Source organism: Mytilus trossulus, chromosome 2 (genome assembly GCF_036588685.1).
Source record: "Mytilus trossulus isolate FHL-02 chromosome 2, PNRI_Mtr1.1.1.hap1, whole genome shotgun sequence".
NCBI lineage: Eukaryota > Metazoa > Mollusca > Bivalvia > Mytilida > Mytilidae > Mytilus > Mytilus trossulus.
Window position 1 is genome coordinate 11,322,471 of NC_086374.1, and position 17,278 is coordinate 11,339,748.

The following is a 17,278-nucleotide window of genomic DNA, read 5'->3' on the forward strand; positions in this document are numbered from 1 at the left end:
CACCATCTTTCATAACTGAAGTGTCATCTTCATTCTCATGACCCGTCGCTATATCAATACCATCGTCAACATGGTCACCTAAAGGGGTTAGTTCTCCAGAAATCATAATATTTGCAGGAAGAACGTCCTCTCCAAAACCAGAGCCCTGTCCTCCCTCAATACTAGCATGGCCGTCACCCGTAGCCTTGAGAGTCCATGTTCCACTCCCACACTTGTAGCATTATTGTCACAGTTACTCTGTTTGGTCATCTCAGACACTTTCCAATTGTAATGCTGCCCATCCGACTCTATCATATCAGTCTGCTTGATGATTTCGGTTGTTTCCTGATAGGCTGTCTCAGTTTCCGCATGGCTAAAAGCACAGAGTCTTTCCTCTTAAAATTGCAGAATCTGTTTCTTTATTATTCGGCAGGAATCCAATCGAGAGAAGAAGGTTTCTTTATAGTGTTCTCTTCTTTCCCTCTCGATTTTCTTTGTGAACCACATACACTGGTATGTCACTGTTAGGATGTATAACAACTCGGTACGGGAAACTTCCCACTTGTGTGCAATCTTATGTTCCCATCGAAGACTTCTCTTCTCTCAAGTACTCTATCGCAGGGTTGTATAATGACTCGGAGCCTCCTCTTCTTGCCATAAGCTGCCCTCTGTCTTTCTTTTAATGCTCTTGCTGATCTTGTTGCTATCTCGTTTGCCTTATTTAGTCGCTGTATAATGGCATCAACATACTTCGTTGCTGGTTCTTTCTTTCAGCTCGTGTCTAAACCAAAGACACTGGTAATCTTGGTGGTCTACCAAGCACCAAGTAGTATGGTGGGAAAAAAAGCCAGTTGTTGTATGTCGAGAGCAATTGTGTGCATGGACGAGTCGAGCAATATGCGACTTCCAATCCTTCTTTTTTGTTGCTTCAAGGGTACCAATTATACCGAAAAGTGTTCGGTTGAAGCGTTCTTACATGCAAATCCATATAGAATGATATGGCGCGGTTCTCGACTTTTCCATTCCAGTGATGTGACATAACTCTTTGATTTTGTCGTACTCAAAGTAAGAGCCTTGGTGAGATTGTATCCTCTTCGGCAAACCATAGTAATCACAACAAAGAATGCTACTGATGTTGTTTCTGCAGTCTGGTTTATAATTGGAACAGCTAAGGTATATCGGGTTAAATGGTCGGTGATAACCAGTTAATTTTCATAGCCGCCTTTAGATTTCTCTAACAACAGATAGTCCATGCTTACAAGTTCCAAAGGTAGAGAAGACTCGGTGTTAATGATTGGTGCTTTCTCGTTGACTGTTGTTTTGCGCCGTTTACATCCAATTTCCTTCATCTCTGTTCATACCATACCATACAAATGTATCTCTGACTAGTGAAAGTGTCTTGACACAGCACTGGGATCCCATATATCATGAAATATTATAATAATTGTGATAATTTAGACTCCCGGTAGAACTTGTTGTCTTTCTGGCTCTTGATCAATGTTAATACCTCTTTACAGTATGCCATCTTCTAGTATAAGCTTGCAAAAGTTGTGGATAAGACGGATGTCCCGTGGCGTTCTTACTAATAGTATCTGATGTTTGTTTGGGTTTATATGCTCTTGTATAATAGTTCTTGCATAACCGTGTCGTTCTTCTGTGCTGATTTAATGTTGACCATAGACTTAAGTGGCAAGGAACATATGCTGTTGTCGTTGACATTGATATACATTGCAGGTTTGACTGAACGAACTGCAATTTACATATGACATTCACGAATTCCGTACACATGCTGGACGTGTTGGATTTTACTAGCAGTGCTGGTAAACTTGACATGCCATGAGCATCCGCGTTGGCTTCATCCGGTCTGTAGAAATCGTATGCTTATATATAGGGTATTTCCGTTCTGATTTACATATTCCGCGACTAAATTATGCTGGTGACTCTTTTCGTGTTGTCTTATACTTAGTAGAGTACAGCACCAAGTCCTAGCATTGAAGTATCTGTATGCAACTCAAAAGGTTTGTTATACAATAGTATCGTAAAATCGTTAAAAAAAATACTGGCCTCAAGCTGTTAATAGCTTTATCTTGTTGTTCACCCAATATCCAGTGTGTGTGGCGCTGACCTTATCACTGAACTAGTACACATTTTTACTAAGGGGCCAGCTGGTGTTGGATTTTTCTCGCTTTGTTGAAGGCCATAACTTAGCTGGATCAGACTCGATATAGATCTTGGAGACAATGTGGTCAATATATTTCGCTTTCTCTTGAAGAAAGCGCATTTCTTAGATGGAAACTACAATCCACTTTTCTCTTTGGGACTTTCTCGAGACGTTCTAGGTGTTCCTCATAGCTGTCAGAAAAAAAAGTTATGAGGTCGTCTGGATATATGAAACAGATATTGAGATGCATGTCGACTAGGATATCTTTCTTTATTCCCTGGTATGTTGCTGGGATGTTGACTGACAAGTCAAAATGTAAGATTAAACTGATAGAATACTAGCGGTCCTGCTGTAAAGGCTGTTCTCTGTTTGTGTGATTCTTCCATCTCTATTGGATGATATATATACTTCATATCAAATACGACATAAAAGCGGTTTCCACCAAGTGCTTCTAAGGTCCCTTTGTTCAATGGAAAAGCATATTAATCACGAAAAGCCTGTTTGTTTAATTTCCTACAATCATTGCAGATTCTTAAGCCTTACCTCCCATCTTTCTTTCTACACATGACACCATTCGATGATCATGGAAAATGTGGTCGACAGATGATACCAGGTGCCAGAAGATGGTTGCGAAATTCTTTGAACTTTCCTGATAAGCTGTGTTAAATGGCCTTTCATCTTTCAAGTCTATTCGGTGGTGAACTCTATCAGTGTGACTAAGATTGATGTCAGTGAAGTACCGAAGATCTATCTAAACTGACGAGGTAGCTGCTTTCCCTGTTCCCGTTGTTCATCATTATGTTGATCAGTGAACTATGAAATGATGCCAAGGTCAGGTGGACACTGTAAAACTTCACATGTTTTGACATATACTAGTTTCTCTATAACTCAAATTAACTTATAAGCTAGCCATATTCAAAATTAAAAAATTGTAAGGGTTCCGCGGAACCCAGTGTCTCGCCTACTATTGCTGTAAATCACAGGCTCAACAAAAATGAGGAAAACAATCAATAAAAATATTCCTCATGATACTATCTTTTGATTGTAAGAAGCTTCTGTCCAAGTTTGGTAAAATCTAGGATAGTTTAATGAATCTAATAAATGTTTTGAAAACTTAAACTGCAGACTGTATGCAATATTAACTGGAAGAAAATCTATGTCCAAATTTACTTCTGGATACTATCTTATAATCATAAATAAGCTACTGTCCAAGTTTGGTACAAACCCAGGATAGTTTAAGAAAGTAAACTTTAACCACAGAGTGAATGTAATGTTTCCCCGCAGAAAAACTAAGTCCATTTAAAAGTAAATACCGAAAAAATGGATTTTTTTTCACAAAATTTACTTCTGGATACTATCTTATGATCATAAGCAAGCTTCTTTCCAAGTCCAGTTCGTACAAACCCAGGATAGTTTAAGAAAGTTATTGAAATTCTAAAAACAATATACACAGACAGACAAATTTCAAAATAGTGGTTATTGCCATAGGTTATAGAGGACATCCACAGATGAACATAAACAAATAGAACAACAGCATTTCCTTAAACTTTGTCTTTTAATAGCTTTGATCTTTGAAGTTTAGAATCAAGTTGACGATAACAGTGCAACACTAGTTTCCTGATGTTAACATCACATACATCAATGGGTAAGAAACTGATGAATATCCAAAAGCTCCAGTAGGGGAAAGAAACTGATGCAATGACATAATATCCAAAAGGAGTGTGCTTGAGAGCTCCAATAGGGGAAAGAAACTGATGGAATGACATAATATTCAAAAGGAGTGTGCTTGAGAGCTCCAGTAGGGGAAAGAAACTGAGGAAATGACATAATATCCAAAAGGAGCGTGCTTAAGAGCTCCAGTATGGGATAGAAACTGATGGAATGACATAATACCCAAAAGTAGTGTGCCTGGGAGATCCAATAGGGGAAAAAAACTGATGGCATGAGATAACATCGAAAAGGAGTGTGTTTGAGAGCTCCAGTAGGGGAAAGAAACTGGTGGAATGACATAATATCCAAAAAGAGTGTGCTGGAGAGCTCTAATAGGGGAAAGAAACTGATGGAATGACATAAAATCCAAGAGTAATGCCCCTGTGAGCTCTAATAGGGGAAAGAAACTGATGGAATGACATAAAATCCAAAAGGAGTGCCCCTGGGAGATCCAATAGGGGAAAGAAACTGATAGAATGCTATAAAATCCAAATGGAGTGCCCTGTGAGCTCAAATAGGGGAAAGAAACTGAAGTAATGACATAAAATCTAAAAGGAGTGCCCGTGGGAGCTCCAATAGGGGAAAGAAACTGATGGAATAACATACAATTCAGAAGGAGTGCGCCTTGGAGCTCCAATAGGGTAAACAACTGATGGAATGACATACAATCCAAATGAAGTGCATCTGTGCACTACAATAGGGCAACCTCTACTATACCTACAATGTATTACAGATAAACAGATGTACTTCTTTCCTTTTCCTAGTGGCACTAAAGAACAAAAGTTGTTGTTTATTTCCTTTTTATAAAAAAAGTAAAGATAACTTTTAATTCAGAGTTCAGTTTAGTACAGTAGTAAATGTGTACAGCATATATATACATATCCTATATAAAAATAAATTATTAACAACAAAACAAAAGAAAAAGTAGATTTAGCACACACATTGTATACATATAAACACCAAATAACAACAGGAGTCATATTAATATTTATTTAAGGCTTTTCTCAGCATCTCAAAAAAATAAATATTGATGGACTTTCAACTCATCTCCCTCTGTTTTCAAATTACAACAAAAAAGTAAGAAAATTGTATATTTAGTGGCAATAAATTATGTTGTGTCAGAGAAGATCTTTGCTAAGAACTACAATGATAGATGCAAAGTAGTGGACAGGTGTAGACATTTTATCTTGAAAAATCTTTCATACTTCAATCTGTCAGAAATTTTCTGAATATGCAAGAAGACATATTGAAATAATTTTTAAAATATAGATCTAGACTTTAGGGGTCACTTGCTCTTTGATCTATGCTACTGGTATATAAACTAGAGGCTCTAAAGAGCGTGTGTTGCTCACCTTGGTCTATGTGCATATTCAACAAAAGACACAGATGGATTAATGACAAAATTGTGTTTTGGTGATGGCAATGTGTTTGTAGATCTTACTTTACTGAACATTTTTGCTACTTACAATTATCTCTATCTATAATGAACTTGGCCCATTAGTTACAGAGGTAAAAAAAATGTTAAAATTTACAAAAATTTGTGAAAATTGTTAAAAACTGAGTGTAAAAGGCAATAACTCCTTGAGGGGTCAACTGACCATTTTGGTCATAGACTTATTTGTAGATCTTACTTTGCTGAACATTATTACTGTTTACAGTTTTTCTCTATTTTTAGCCATGACGGCCATCTTCATTGGTTGGTCGGGTCATGGGACACATTTTTTTTAAACTAGATACCTCAATAATGACTGTGGCCAATATTGTTAAATTTGGCCCAGTAGTTTCAGAGGAGAAGATTTACAAAAATTTACGAGAAATTGGTAAAAAATTACTATAAAGGTGAAAACTCCTTAAAGGGTCAATTGACAATTTTGGTCATGTTGACTTATTTGTAGATCTTACTTTGCTGAACATTATTGCTGTTAACAGTTTATATCTATCTATAGTAATATTGAAGATAATAACCAACTAGAGGCTCTAAAGAGCCTGTGTCGCTCACCTTGGTATATGTGAATTAAACAAAGGAAGCAGACAGTTCATGACAAAATTGTTTAGGTGATTGTGATGTGTTTGTACATCTTACTTTACTCATGGAAGTATTATATTGACGTCAATATAATACTTCCATGCTTTACTGAACATTCTTGCTGCTTACAATTATCTCTATTTATAATGAACTTGTCCGTGTAGTTTCAGTGGAAAATGTAAGTAAAAATTTACAAATTTTATGAAAATTGTTAAAAATTGATTATATAGGACAATAACTTCTTAGGGGGTCAATTTACCATTTTGGTCATTTTGACTTATTTTTGAGTCTTAAATTGCTGTAAATTATTGCTTTTTACTGTTTATCTCTATCTATAATGATATTCAAGATAATAACCCAAAGCAGGAAAATTTTCTTGAAATTGCCAATTTAGGGGCGGCATCCTAACAACGAGTTGTCCGATTCATCGAAAAATTTCAGGGCAGATAGATCTTGACCAGATGAAAAATTTTGCCTCGTCAGATTTGCTCTAAATGCTTTGGTTTTTGAGTTATAAGCCAAAAACTGCATTTTACCCCTATGTTCTATTTTCAGCCGTAGCGGCCATCTTGATTGGTTTGCCAGGTCACAAAACACAATTTTTAAACTAGATAGCCTAATAATTATTCTGGCTATGTTTGGTGAAATTTGGCCCAGTAGTTTCAGAGGAGAAGATTTTTGTAAAAGATTACTAAGATTTACGAAAAATTGTTAAAAATTGACTATAAAGGGCAATAACTCCTAAAGGGGTCAACTGACCATTTTGGTCATGTTAACTTATTTGTAAATCTTACTTTGCTGAACATTATTGCTGTTTACAGTTTATCTCCATCTATAATAATATTCAAGATAATAACCAATAACAGTAAAATTTCCTTAAAATTACCAATTTAGAGGCAGCAACCCAACAATTGGTTGTCTGATTCTGCTGAAAATTTCATGGCAGATAGATCTTCACTTAATGAACAATGTAACCCCATGTCAGATTTGCTCTAAATGCTTTGGTTTTTTAGTTATAAGCCAAAAACTGCATTTTACCCCAATGTTCTATTTTTAGCCATGGCAGCCATCTATGTTGGTTGGCTGGGTCATCTGACACAATTTTTAAACTAGATATTCCAATTATGATTGTGGCCAAGTGTAGTTTCAGAGAAGAAGATTTTTGTAAAAGTTAACGACGAGGGATGATGACGACTTAAAAAGGCCAGGTGAGCTAAAACACCAAAATGAGATTCCCTTATCTCTAACAAGCAAATGTGCAAAAACTATGAATTGAATGATCATATATTAAGGGGAGATGTTGTCAATTGACCTCGTCATTTCACAGGGAGATGTTTGCCCTATTTGTTACAGTTTAGATATTGCAAATTCAGAAATTATTGCATACATTTATTATTGTGATTCTGTCATTTTAGACTTTTGTGATTTTGAAAAAAATCAAATTGAGTTCATATAAAATATTTCAAAATGCGAGTTTAAATTATTGCGTTTACAACTGTGTCGCATTTTTCGCAATAATAAAAATCTCACAAAAAATTCTGAATTAACAATAGTTAAAAGTTGAACAAATGCAAAGAAATGACAATCACTCTGGTTCACATCCTTTTGTGCCACATGAGCTAAAAATGTGTAACAGAACTGAAACCCAAAATAAGACTTAAAAATATAAGCAATTCTTAACGTTACCGATATGGCCTGAAAATATATTTAAGTCCTGCCTTCAACAATGACACAGACACATAAACTATAACTTAAAATTTGTAGTGAAACAAAATATACATATATTATCATATCATACTTTTCATACATGCAATTAATAAATAAACATAGCGTAATTGAAATATATGTTCAAACAATTATGCAACAAAATAGTTAAACTACTAAAGAATATAGATTCAACTGACATACTTATCACCAAATCAACTTCATATCTGCGTTATTGAGGTACACTACTTGGCTCTAAATCTACTATGTTATTGAAGTACATCATTGAATCATGCATACAAGGATTGTATTTATGCTAGGTCATTGCTTCATGTTTTCTTAATTTCTGTATATGACTGTATAGCGGGTTATTATCGTGGATTGCAAATTCGCCAAAATAAATTCCTGCAATGTAAAGCTGCACATGCAAAGGTATTGATCAAAGTTTTGAATCTGCCAACATAAACACCGCCAAAATAGTTTGTATACTTTATTCAACGAAAATCGCGAAAATTTTACACCCGCGAAAATAACCAGCTATACAGTAGCTTAAGAGAAGAGAAGACTTGAATAACAGAAGCAAGTACTGCCTGTAATAATCATACTTTTAACAAAATCAGAACAAATTATGAAATATAATGAAGGAACTTCCTTCCAACATTCCTATCAAGTTTAGTTCCAACTGAAGCCAAGCAATTTCAGAGAAGTAGAGATTAATTCAGAATCTGCTAGACATAATAACTGCTGTCTATCACACATAATTCACAATAAAATAAGAGAGTTTTCTCGTAATATATTTTACATATGTCAGTGTTTATTCAGTGGAGAAGATGTAAAATGATTGGTTTATCTATGGTATTCCATGTATTGTGTTTGTCATATTGTTAAAAAAAAATCCAAATAGTATGGGAAGAATAGATGAAAATGTTGCTAAAAATTCATCAATGGTATTATTCAACACAAAATGATGGCAACAGCTCACACTGACTTAAAAGAAAATTACATCTAAAATATAAAATAACAATTTGTCACTGTTCCATCACTGATTAATCCACTAATCATATGGAAAGTTTGTAATAATTTACCAGATCTCTGAACAATAATTACAGCTAAATCATCTATATCTAATAATGCAATAAAGTAGTACTTACTAAACAGACATATACATCTCTACAACATGACCAACTCTCGTTCACTTCATAGTCATTATCAGACACACATTTATACAAAAACCTTTATAAACACTGGAATGTATCATTTATATAATTTATAGTTAAACATATCAAGTTAATATCTACATTTCCCCAAAAACTCAAATTATAATTTTGTTCATACATTTGTATTTATCAATAATAAGTATAACCTGAGAATTACTAAATAGCGAGAACATTAATTCCTTTACATAACAAATTAATTTCAAATTATTTTCCTCTTCAGTTAAGATAAATCTGAAATTTATGACTGTCAAAAATGTTCAATCTAGATAAAGACTCAAGTAAAATCTAACAAAAATATTTTTTAAATAAACAGACGAAATAAAAAAAGAAGTCTTTGATTACAGCTGATTGCATTGAGTGTGTAGGCAAAGGTAGTATCTTTGGTTAGCTTGCTTGCTAGATGAACCTTGGTCATTATTAGTTTAGGTAAACTACCCTCCTTTAAGAGTAGACTAGTCTGACAGATAACAAATCTATCTGTCTTGGACTAGGCGACTTTGAAAGGAGGGTAGTATACCTTACCTAATAATGAATTCACAGTTCTGCTAGCAAGCAAGCTAACCAAAGGTATTATCTCTGCCTACACACTCATCGCAACTGGATGTAACTGTCTCAGATCTTTATGCCAGCTGATATGTATCAGATCTACATGTTTAGTGGAATCCATTCATCCACCCCCAGATCTTGTTAACTGAAACATAGTACAGTTGCTATCCACCACCAGATCTTATGATTAACTGAACCATTATCCATAGTAGAGCTGCTATCAATCTTCAGATCTGTGAGTATGTTGTATTTGCTTTACATCCTTTGCTCACAAACACAAATCCATCCTGTAAATAAAAAAGAAGATGTGGTATGATTGCCAATGAGACAACTATCCACAAATGACCAAAATGACACAAACATTAACAACTATAGGTCACCGTACGGCCTTCAACAATGAGCAAAGCCTATACCGCATAGTCAGCTATAAAAGGCCCCGTTAAGACAATGTAAAACAATTCAAACGAGAAAACTAACGGCCTTAATTATGTAAAAAAATGAACGAAAAACAAATATGTAACACATAAACAAACGACAACCACTGAATTACAGGCTCCTGACTTGGGACAGGCACATACATAAATAATGTGGCCAACTTCAGTCAACTCCAATATAAGCCAACTTCAGATAATTTACTTCAAGGTCCCTTTCATGGAGCTACAACTTATAATAGATATTTCATAGATTTTTTACATGTCCCACTCCAATTGTTACCTAGTTTGGAGCCCCACCCCTTCAAAATCCTGGATCTGCATCTGGTTTTTGTTCACCACTGCATCAAGTGTGTTACGATATTTCTCCACTCAAGACAGTTCACTTTTAACATTTAATCATTTTAAAGGGCGAGGCTTATTGAGAAATATCGTAATTCACAAGTTTGAGTGGTTGAATCTGTTAAATAAGTCAAAATTTCAGCTTCAAACCTTATGCAACTTACAGTAAAACCTTAATTAACTTTAAAGGCAGTATAGGCTATTCTAAACATGACACAATAATCTATTATGTAATTCACCGAGAACTAATAAATTGATTTTATGATCCTAACAACCCCTTCTAAATATTCATGCAGTGCTAAAAATAATGCTGTCTCCTTACCTTTATCAATGAAGGTAATCCTTTCCAAAGTTCTAAGTTGGGTACCATTTCTACTCCACTGGCACCTCTCATAAATTTCATAAATAGTACACCTCCTACTAGATAAATTATCAATACTATGAAAAATCTGAAAAAAAATGTACAAAATATATCAGAATGAGAACTCAATAATTCATAACATACAGTTTCTGTTTATTATATATTTAAACAGTTAATAACCTGAAACAACCAAAGTTTTAATGCTCAACAAAGCAAGAACAAGTTTTATTTTTCCTACATTTCATGAAAAAAAGTTTGATGTTAACAATCTCTTCTAACAGTTATAGATTTATATTTTTTAAGTGACTTATAGGTCCAATGGGCCGGGTGTACAACTATTGTATTGACAAATATTATTATTATACTGTATATATACACAATGTCACTATAATAAACAAATTCGTATTCGTATTCGTATATCAATTTCTATCAATATTTTTTTATCTAATTCACCTTAAAAAATGATTTCCTTTTTCATTTTAGCCAAAATACTAACATTTAAACCCCCTCTTTTATAAAAAAAATGTGGTAATCTAATAATCACATTTGAGATGGCATCATATTAAAATTGAATCAAACTTAAAATACATATTCTTTACACACTCTTTTCGAATAACCTTCGCAAACATCAAATATTTATTGTAGTGTATTTGTTACTGAAAAACAATACTAAAATACTGTTTTGATTTTTTTTTTATAAAAATTCATCATAGGTTGTCTTTTTGTCCTCTGTTCAATGAATCATCTTTTAAAAGCACACAAAAAACCACAAGGCAAAAAAAATCTTCTTAAACAAGTGCATGGGCTGTTCAGATGTTGCAGTTCAGTTTGAACTCTCAGCGGTGATTACTTTAGTTTTAATATGAATAAAAGCACTGTTCACATTTGCATGTAACGTGTCACAAATTACCACACTGTCTTTTCCACAATTTTTGTTCTTGAGCTACAGAAATGAACAAAAGAGACTATACAGAAATCTGCTTCTAACAAGCAATATTATCATTCCCTAAATACATGCTTAGTTTATAGATACTTACATAAGTAGTAAAACAGAACCAGTTGATAGTCCTCCACTTTCTCCTCCATTAATACAGGCATACTGTGTTGTTAGTTTAAGGACCTGAAACATATAAGTATGTGTCCTGTAGTGGTCAGTCATATATAAAACAGATAAAATGGAAGCATAACTTTGCATGATTTTTAAAACAGTTGCTGTGTCTGCCATTTGTTTCCTATGATTCACTTTAGTCCAGTCAAACTAAGTTTATTGCAACAGAAAATTTGTTAGTATTAATCTCTAACATTTAGTCCCAAAGATACACTGAAAAAAGTCCCATAAAATCTAACTTAAGGAAAACTCAAAATCAGCATATATAACATTTAAAAGGGAGATAACTTTGCTAAAATGAGTCTTTTTTGTCAGTTTTTGATTGACTTTCTTAAAATTCATGTAAAGTATGATACTTTGACGGGGTTATAAGTTTGTATTTGACTACATTGTATAATCTTCTGTTCATGAAATGTACAAAACCGAAGTGTAATGGGTATTTTATTTTTTTTTGCACATTTTTCATTAAAGAAATTGCAAATTTATGGCTTTGTGACCATTTTGACAAATAGTGTGAATATATGTCTGCTGAAGCAAGAAGACAAACAAACATTACATAATTAGTAATATAAATAATTTATAAGTTAATTGATCATCATTCAAGAAATAATCAATGTACAAAGTTAGTTTTTAACTGGACAAAAGAATCAAAAGTTAGACAGACTTTGTTAAACACATACATATATCCCTATATTTCCTGTCTTTGGGCTATCATCTTTGACAAATTCCAATTCATTTTTATTTCCACATACAACTTGTATTATTGTAGTCCTGAAAAATATTTCAATAAATAAAATTAGAAATGAAAACTTGGTCAACAGTTATTACTGTAAGTTACAATTGTAAACTTTGAGATTTTTGTTACCATATCATAATGACCTAAAATAAGACCTTTGACATATCTATATCACATCTTCTTATAGAGGTAAATAATAATGCCAGGATAATATGGTGTTTTTGTTTTTTTTGAATATACAAAATTGTAAATATATATGCAATTTATTTCTATTTAAAATCCATGAGACTTCAATCCAGTTCTATCAGTCATGATTTCATTTCATTACAATGTAACTTGTAAAATATTTAGCATAATAAGCAACCATATAACTTTAATCTGTCTCTTTGTTCTTGTCTGTCTCAGTATTAGTTGCATTATAACTACTATAACTACTAAATGTGATACATCATACAGTAAATTTATTAATGGTGTGTGCATTTATGTGATTGTTGAACAATTTAAACAAATGAAAGGTTGATCAGTATCAGAAATAGTCTTTATTTCTGCAAAACAATTCTGAAATATTTTTTGCTTAATAAAAACATCATAAAGAATTGTTATTTTAACATATTAATCACAAGACAGAATTTATTTACATTCATCCAATTTCCCAATATCAAATGTGTATTTAGTTACAGTAGAAGTTTTGCAATTCTATCTTAATATTACCTCTTAGTGTGTTGAGGATCACCACCAATACATTCAAATTTCATGCTCAAAGTTCCAGCTTTAAGGTCACCTTGGAATAAAGAACCAGTCTCTTTCCCTGCACAGTATTTTTTGGGGGTTGCTGCATTGTCTTGTTGGCATACCTGAACAAGTATAATAACTAATGATACCTCACCTATTCAGTAACTGTTTTCATTCTCAGAGGATATATCAACAATACTTATATGTAAACATGACATTAGGAGAATGCAGTATTCAGTATACCAATCCTTGCGATAGACATCTGTTATGAAAAACAGAATTAACTGTGAATATTTTATTGTTGAGAACACTATTCTAAATTGACACAGAGATAGGTCTTGCCTGCATATAATTTGAAAGAAAATGCAAAAATTGCAATCAAAAGAGCAAATTTTTAACATGTAAAGTCAATGAACCTTGTCTGAGAAAAACAAAGCTAAAACTTCTGAGCATACCATAAACTTTTAACATGCTATCTTTTCAAAATTAGGTCTGGACTTAGAGGAGGTGGAACATTAAGCAACAATTTTAATAGCAAATTTTCATTTCATTGATTGCCATTCATATTCTAGTCATTATCCTCATAAAATAATTTTAAGTACATACATAAAGCCTACCAAAATCATGAATGGCTTTCATGGGCAACTCTGATTAGGAATCGGCAATTGTTTTAAGATTTTATGATTTTAGTTTGTTTACATGTCTGCAATTATTTTATACTACTTTTGTGAGGTTTTATGTTGATATTTGATCAAATAAATCTATCTATCTTTCTTCCACAGAGGCAATGAGTTTACTATAGATTCTACTACTGCATCCAGTGTAATACAATATTTATCCACTCAAGACAGTTAACTTTTAAATATTTAACTGTCGAGAGTGGAGAATTATTGTATCACACGAGATTTGGTGTTTGAATCTGTTTCTCTAATTATTTGTAAACAATATGCAGCCAAATTCAATCCTTCTTTACTTTTGATCTGCAAAAAAGATGTGTCCCTTTTTATTCGACAGGTCTCCATTTCTAATACGAAAATTCAGCGGAAAGAAAGAAAACTTTTAATTCAAAATCCAAATTTGAACAATGAATAACTGAGATCAAACGAACTACAGGTTGATTAAACAAAAATAATCAACAGGTCAGGAAAAGGACAAATCAGTTAAGAATTTGTAGACATCAATTCAAATGCCATTTGATAAAACATTTGTTTATGCAATAGGTGTTGTGAAAGGACAATGCCTTTTGAACATGCTTAGTATATTATTAACTTAGACTGTAAATGATAATGACTTACTGCTATATCTGTTTCTCCTCCTCCAGTATTACATACAGTCATTGGGTCACATGGGTTATATATATATTTATAACCACCTTTTGAATCTGTGGCTACCAAACTGTAAAACAAATATGTGATAGGTGAATGATTAAGCATATAATCTCTACACTTACTAATATTTCATACACAAAACATTCTTAATCTTAGTCGTCATTTGAGATCAGCTTGGGCATGCCAAGCTGATCTAAAAAATCTTACAATCACAATCATAGACCACAATAAGGGTGTGTCAAGGGCCAAAAGACTTGCTCTGGAAAGGTTTGGGATAAGAAAGCTAAGGACAGTTTCCTCAGAGGGCATAAATGAAAAAAAATAGAATGTCAGTCACTCATTTTCCCTACGATCACTCATCTTCCTGACATCACTTGTTTCCAGTAACTACGGCTTTCTTACTTGAAACTTACAGTTTTAAGGAATCTTTTAATTTTACTAGTAACAGGCTATTATTTGAACTTGGAATTTTTCTTAATTATGGAATTTGCTTGATTTCTTGCTATTGAAATTTTTTATAAATTCCATGTTTATTTTGTACTGAATTGTTCTGTGCTGCGCACAACACTTTCTATTACAAAGAAAATATTATATTTTCAACAGAATGTACTGTGCCGCGCACAACACTAACTTACCAAAATACATTGTATGGAAAATGTTATGAACTGCTCAAATGTTTATAATACCAAATAAACATGGAATTTATTAAAAAAAAATTAAACACAATTATGCAAATTCCATAATTAAAAAAAAATCCAAGTTCAAATAATAGCCTGTTGAGTTTAAATACCAGGGTTCTTTTCATTTAGTAGGGATGTTCAAGAACGCATCCATGTTCAATTAATTAACCTTTAATAGCCAAAATTTATTATTATTTATTTTATTTCATCATTATCAACATGATCAAACTGCTAATTATTTTGGATGATAAATATGCAGCCTCTGTTTGACATATTTTACCAGCGTAGATAAAGAAAAGCATAAATGTACCTGGACCTTAGTTTATACACTGCACGAGGAAGGGTCCCCGTATTTTGATTGCAGGATTTGAAAGAGTTATGTGATACTCTTTTATAAGAGTCTATATGTTGCAAAGTCCCGCACTCTTAAATTTCTTTCATAATAGCAACATTATTCATTTTCTAAAATAAAACAGGATATACATTTTAAATGTAATTGATTTACTGTAGATATATACATGATATAGAAGACAAAATGTATACAGTACTGGACAAATCAAGTATAAATAAATATTTTTTCAAATACATATTTCCATATTTCGTAACTCACAATTTTACCTTCTTAACTCCAAACTGCACTTTCATTACTCGCAACTCATCCTTTGTAACTCACAACTCGATCTTTATTACTAGCAACCTGACTTTCATAACTCACAACTCAACTTTCTTACCTCGCAATTAACCTTTGTAACTCAGAACTTTACCTTTGTAACTTGCAACTGTATTTTCGTAACTAAACTTGCAACTTGACTTTTTTAACTCAAAACTTGTTACTCAACGATAAGAAACTCTCATCCTAATTGACCAATCTCGAGTTCGATGCCTTTCCGTCAAAAACTCTGCTTTTAGTGAATATCATTTGGGTGTTAAGGGGCATCCTCACTTCCATTCCAATGTTGAGGGAGTGGTTGGAAAATAATTGAAGAGTGACAGATGAACTCAAAAGTGGTCTATTATATGACATACTAGCCGATTAAAAAAAAAAAAAAATAATTGTTAAGATATATTATTTATTCAAATGTTCTCTTATATCCTTGAGGCATCGTCCCCTGGTATCAACTGCATTCAAGTTCCCTATGATGCTTCCTTGTTTGCTTTTGATACAGGTAGGAAAGAGACATTTACACACATTTTACATGCCTATGGCCCATAAGGTATCGCCCCCTGGTGTCAGCTGCCTTTAGGAAACCATAATGCTTTCCTATTTGCTGCTGACACAGGATGAGTCATGGACATGTTTAATTTCTACTTTCTTTTTGGCTAATTATTATATATTTAATTGATCCAACTTTTTGTGTACTATACATATGTGGATATCTATTTTTCTTTTTTTCTTTTTGGGCTGCTTGTTTGTTATCTATATCAACCACACTTGCAATAAAATGCATTAGTATTAAAAAAAAAAACATACTATAGATTCTTTATCTACGTATTCTTTAAGAGCTTAAATAGTTCTCGTTTAACTTTTTTTTTTTTTATCTCATTGTTTGTATTGTATTATGAAAAAAATATTGATGTTGTAATGTTTATGCCCTTTGGGGCCCATAATTGGAAATAAAAATATCTTATCTTATCTTATCTTATCTTATGATCCATCACCCCATAAGATTTATAGTTGGCTATTATTCAGTCATTTTATATATATAATCAGATCATATGTTTTTGTAGGTCATATGAATTTGTACTAGGCATTTTTAAAACATCTAGCATGAAAACAAGGATCCGTTGGATAAATCTGTTGTAGAGTTGTCACTGACTCAGACGTACTTAAAAATAGTCCTAAATGTATATACAAGAAAAAATATCATCATCTGTCTTATGTAAGCAGTAATTATTCAGTCTTTGTAGATCGTTTGCTTTCAATGATTTTTAATTGGATATCTTATTTTTAAAAATTCTCTTCAGAAAACACTTCTGGAAAGTGAAAGTCCATGACAGACTCATCCAGAGTAGCTATTTTACTGTTGTAGTTACCTCGGATTGCTTGGGTTAGACAATGGCCTTAAATTCAACACAAAGTTAGAAGACTCTGTTCGACATGAACAGCTGTTGATTTGAGTACATGATTCTGCACTCATCACATCAGTTAAAACTGATATGAAAGCTACAATACAAACAGACAAGTTGATAACAGCTTCCATCATGTGGTCATGTGCT

General features: G+C 32.9%; 1 protein-coding gene across 1 annotated transcript; it reads right to left on the reverse strand.

Annotated features, from left to right (window-relative positions):
• Positions 1-4,633: 4,633 nt before the first annotated feature.
• Positions 4,634-17,268, reverse strand: LOC134706479 (cation-dependent mannose-6-phosphate receptor-like). The gene is made up of 7 exons (XM_063565450.1): positions 17,096-17,268; positions 14,349-14,448; positions 13,033-13,175; positions 12,266-12,356; positions 11,515-11,597; positions 10,439-10,565; positions 4,634-9,630 (listed from the first exon to the last, which is right to left on the reverse strand). Exons 1-7 carry the CDS (start codon positions 17,263-17,265, stop codon positions 9,571-9,573), a joined length of 774 nt encoding a protein of 257 aa, XP_063421520.1. The 5' UTR covers positions 17,266-17,268; the 3' UTR covers positions 4,634-9,570.
• Between the last annotated feature and the right edge of the window lie 10 nt (positions 17,269-17,278).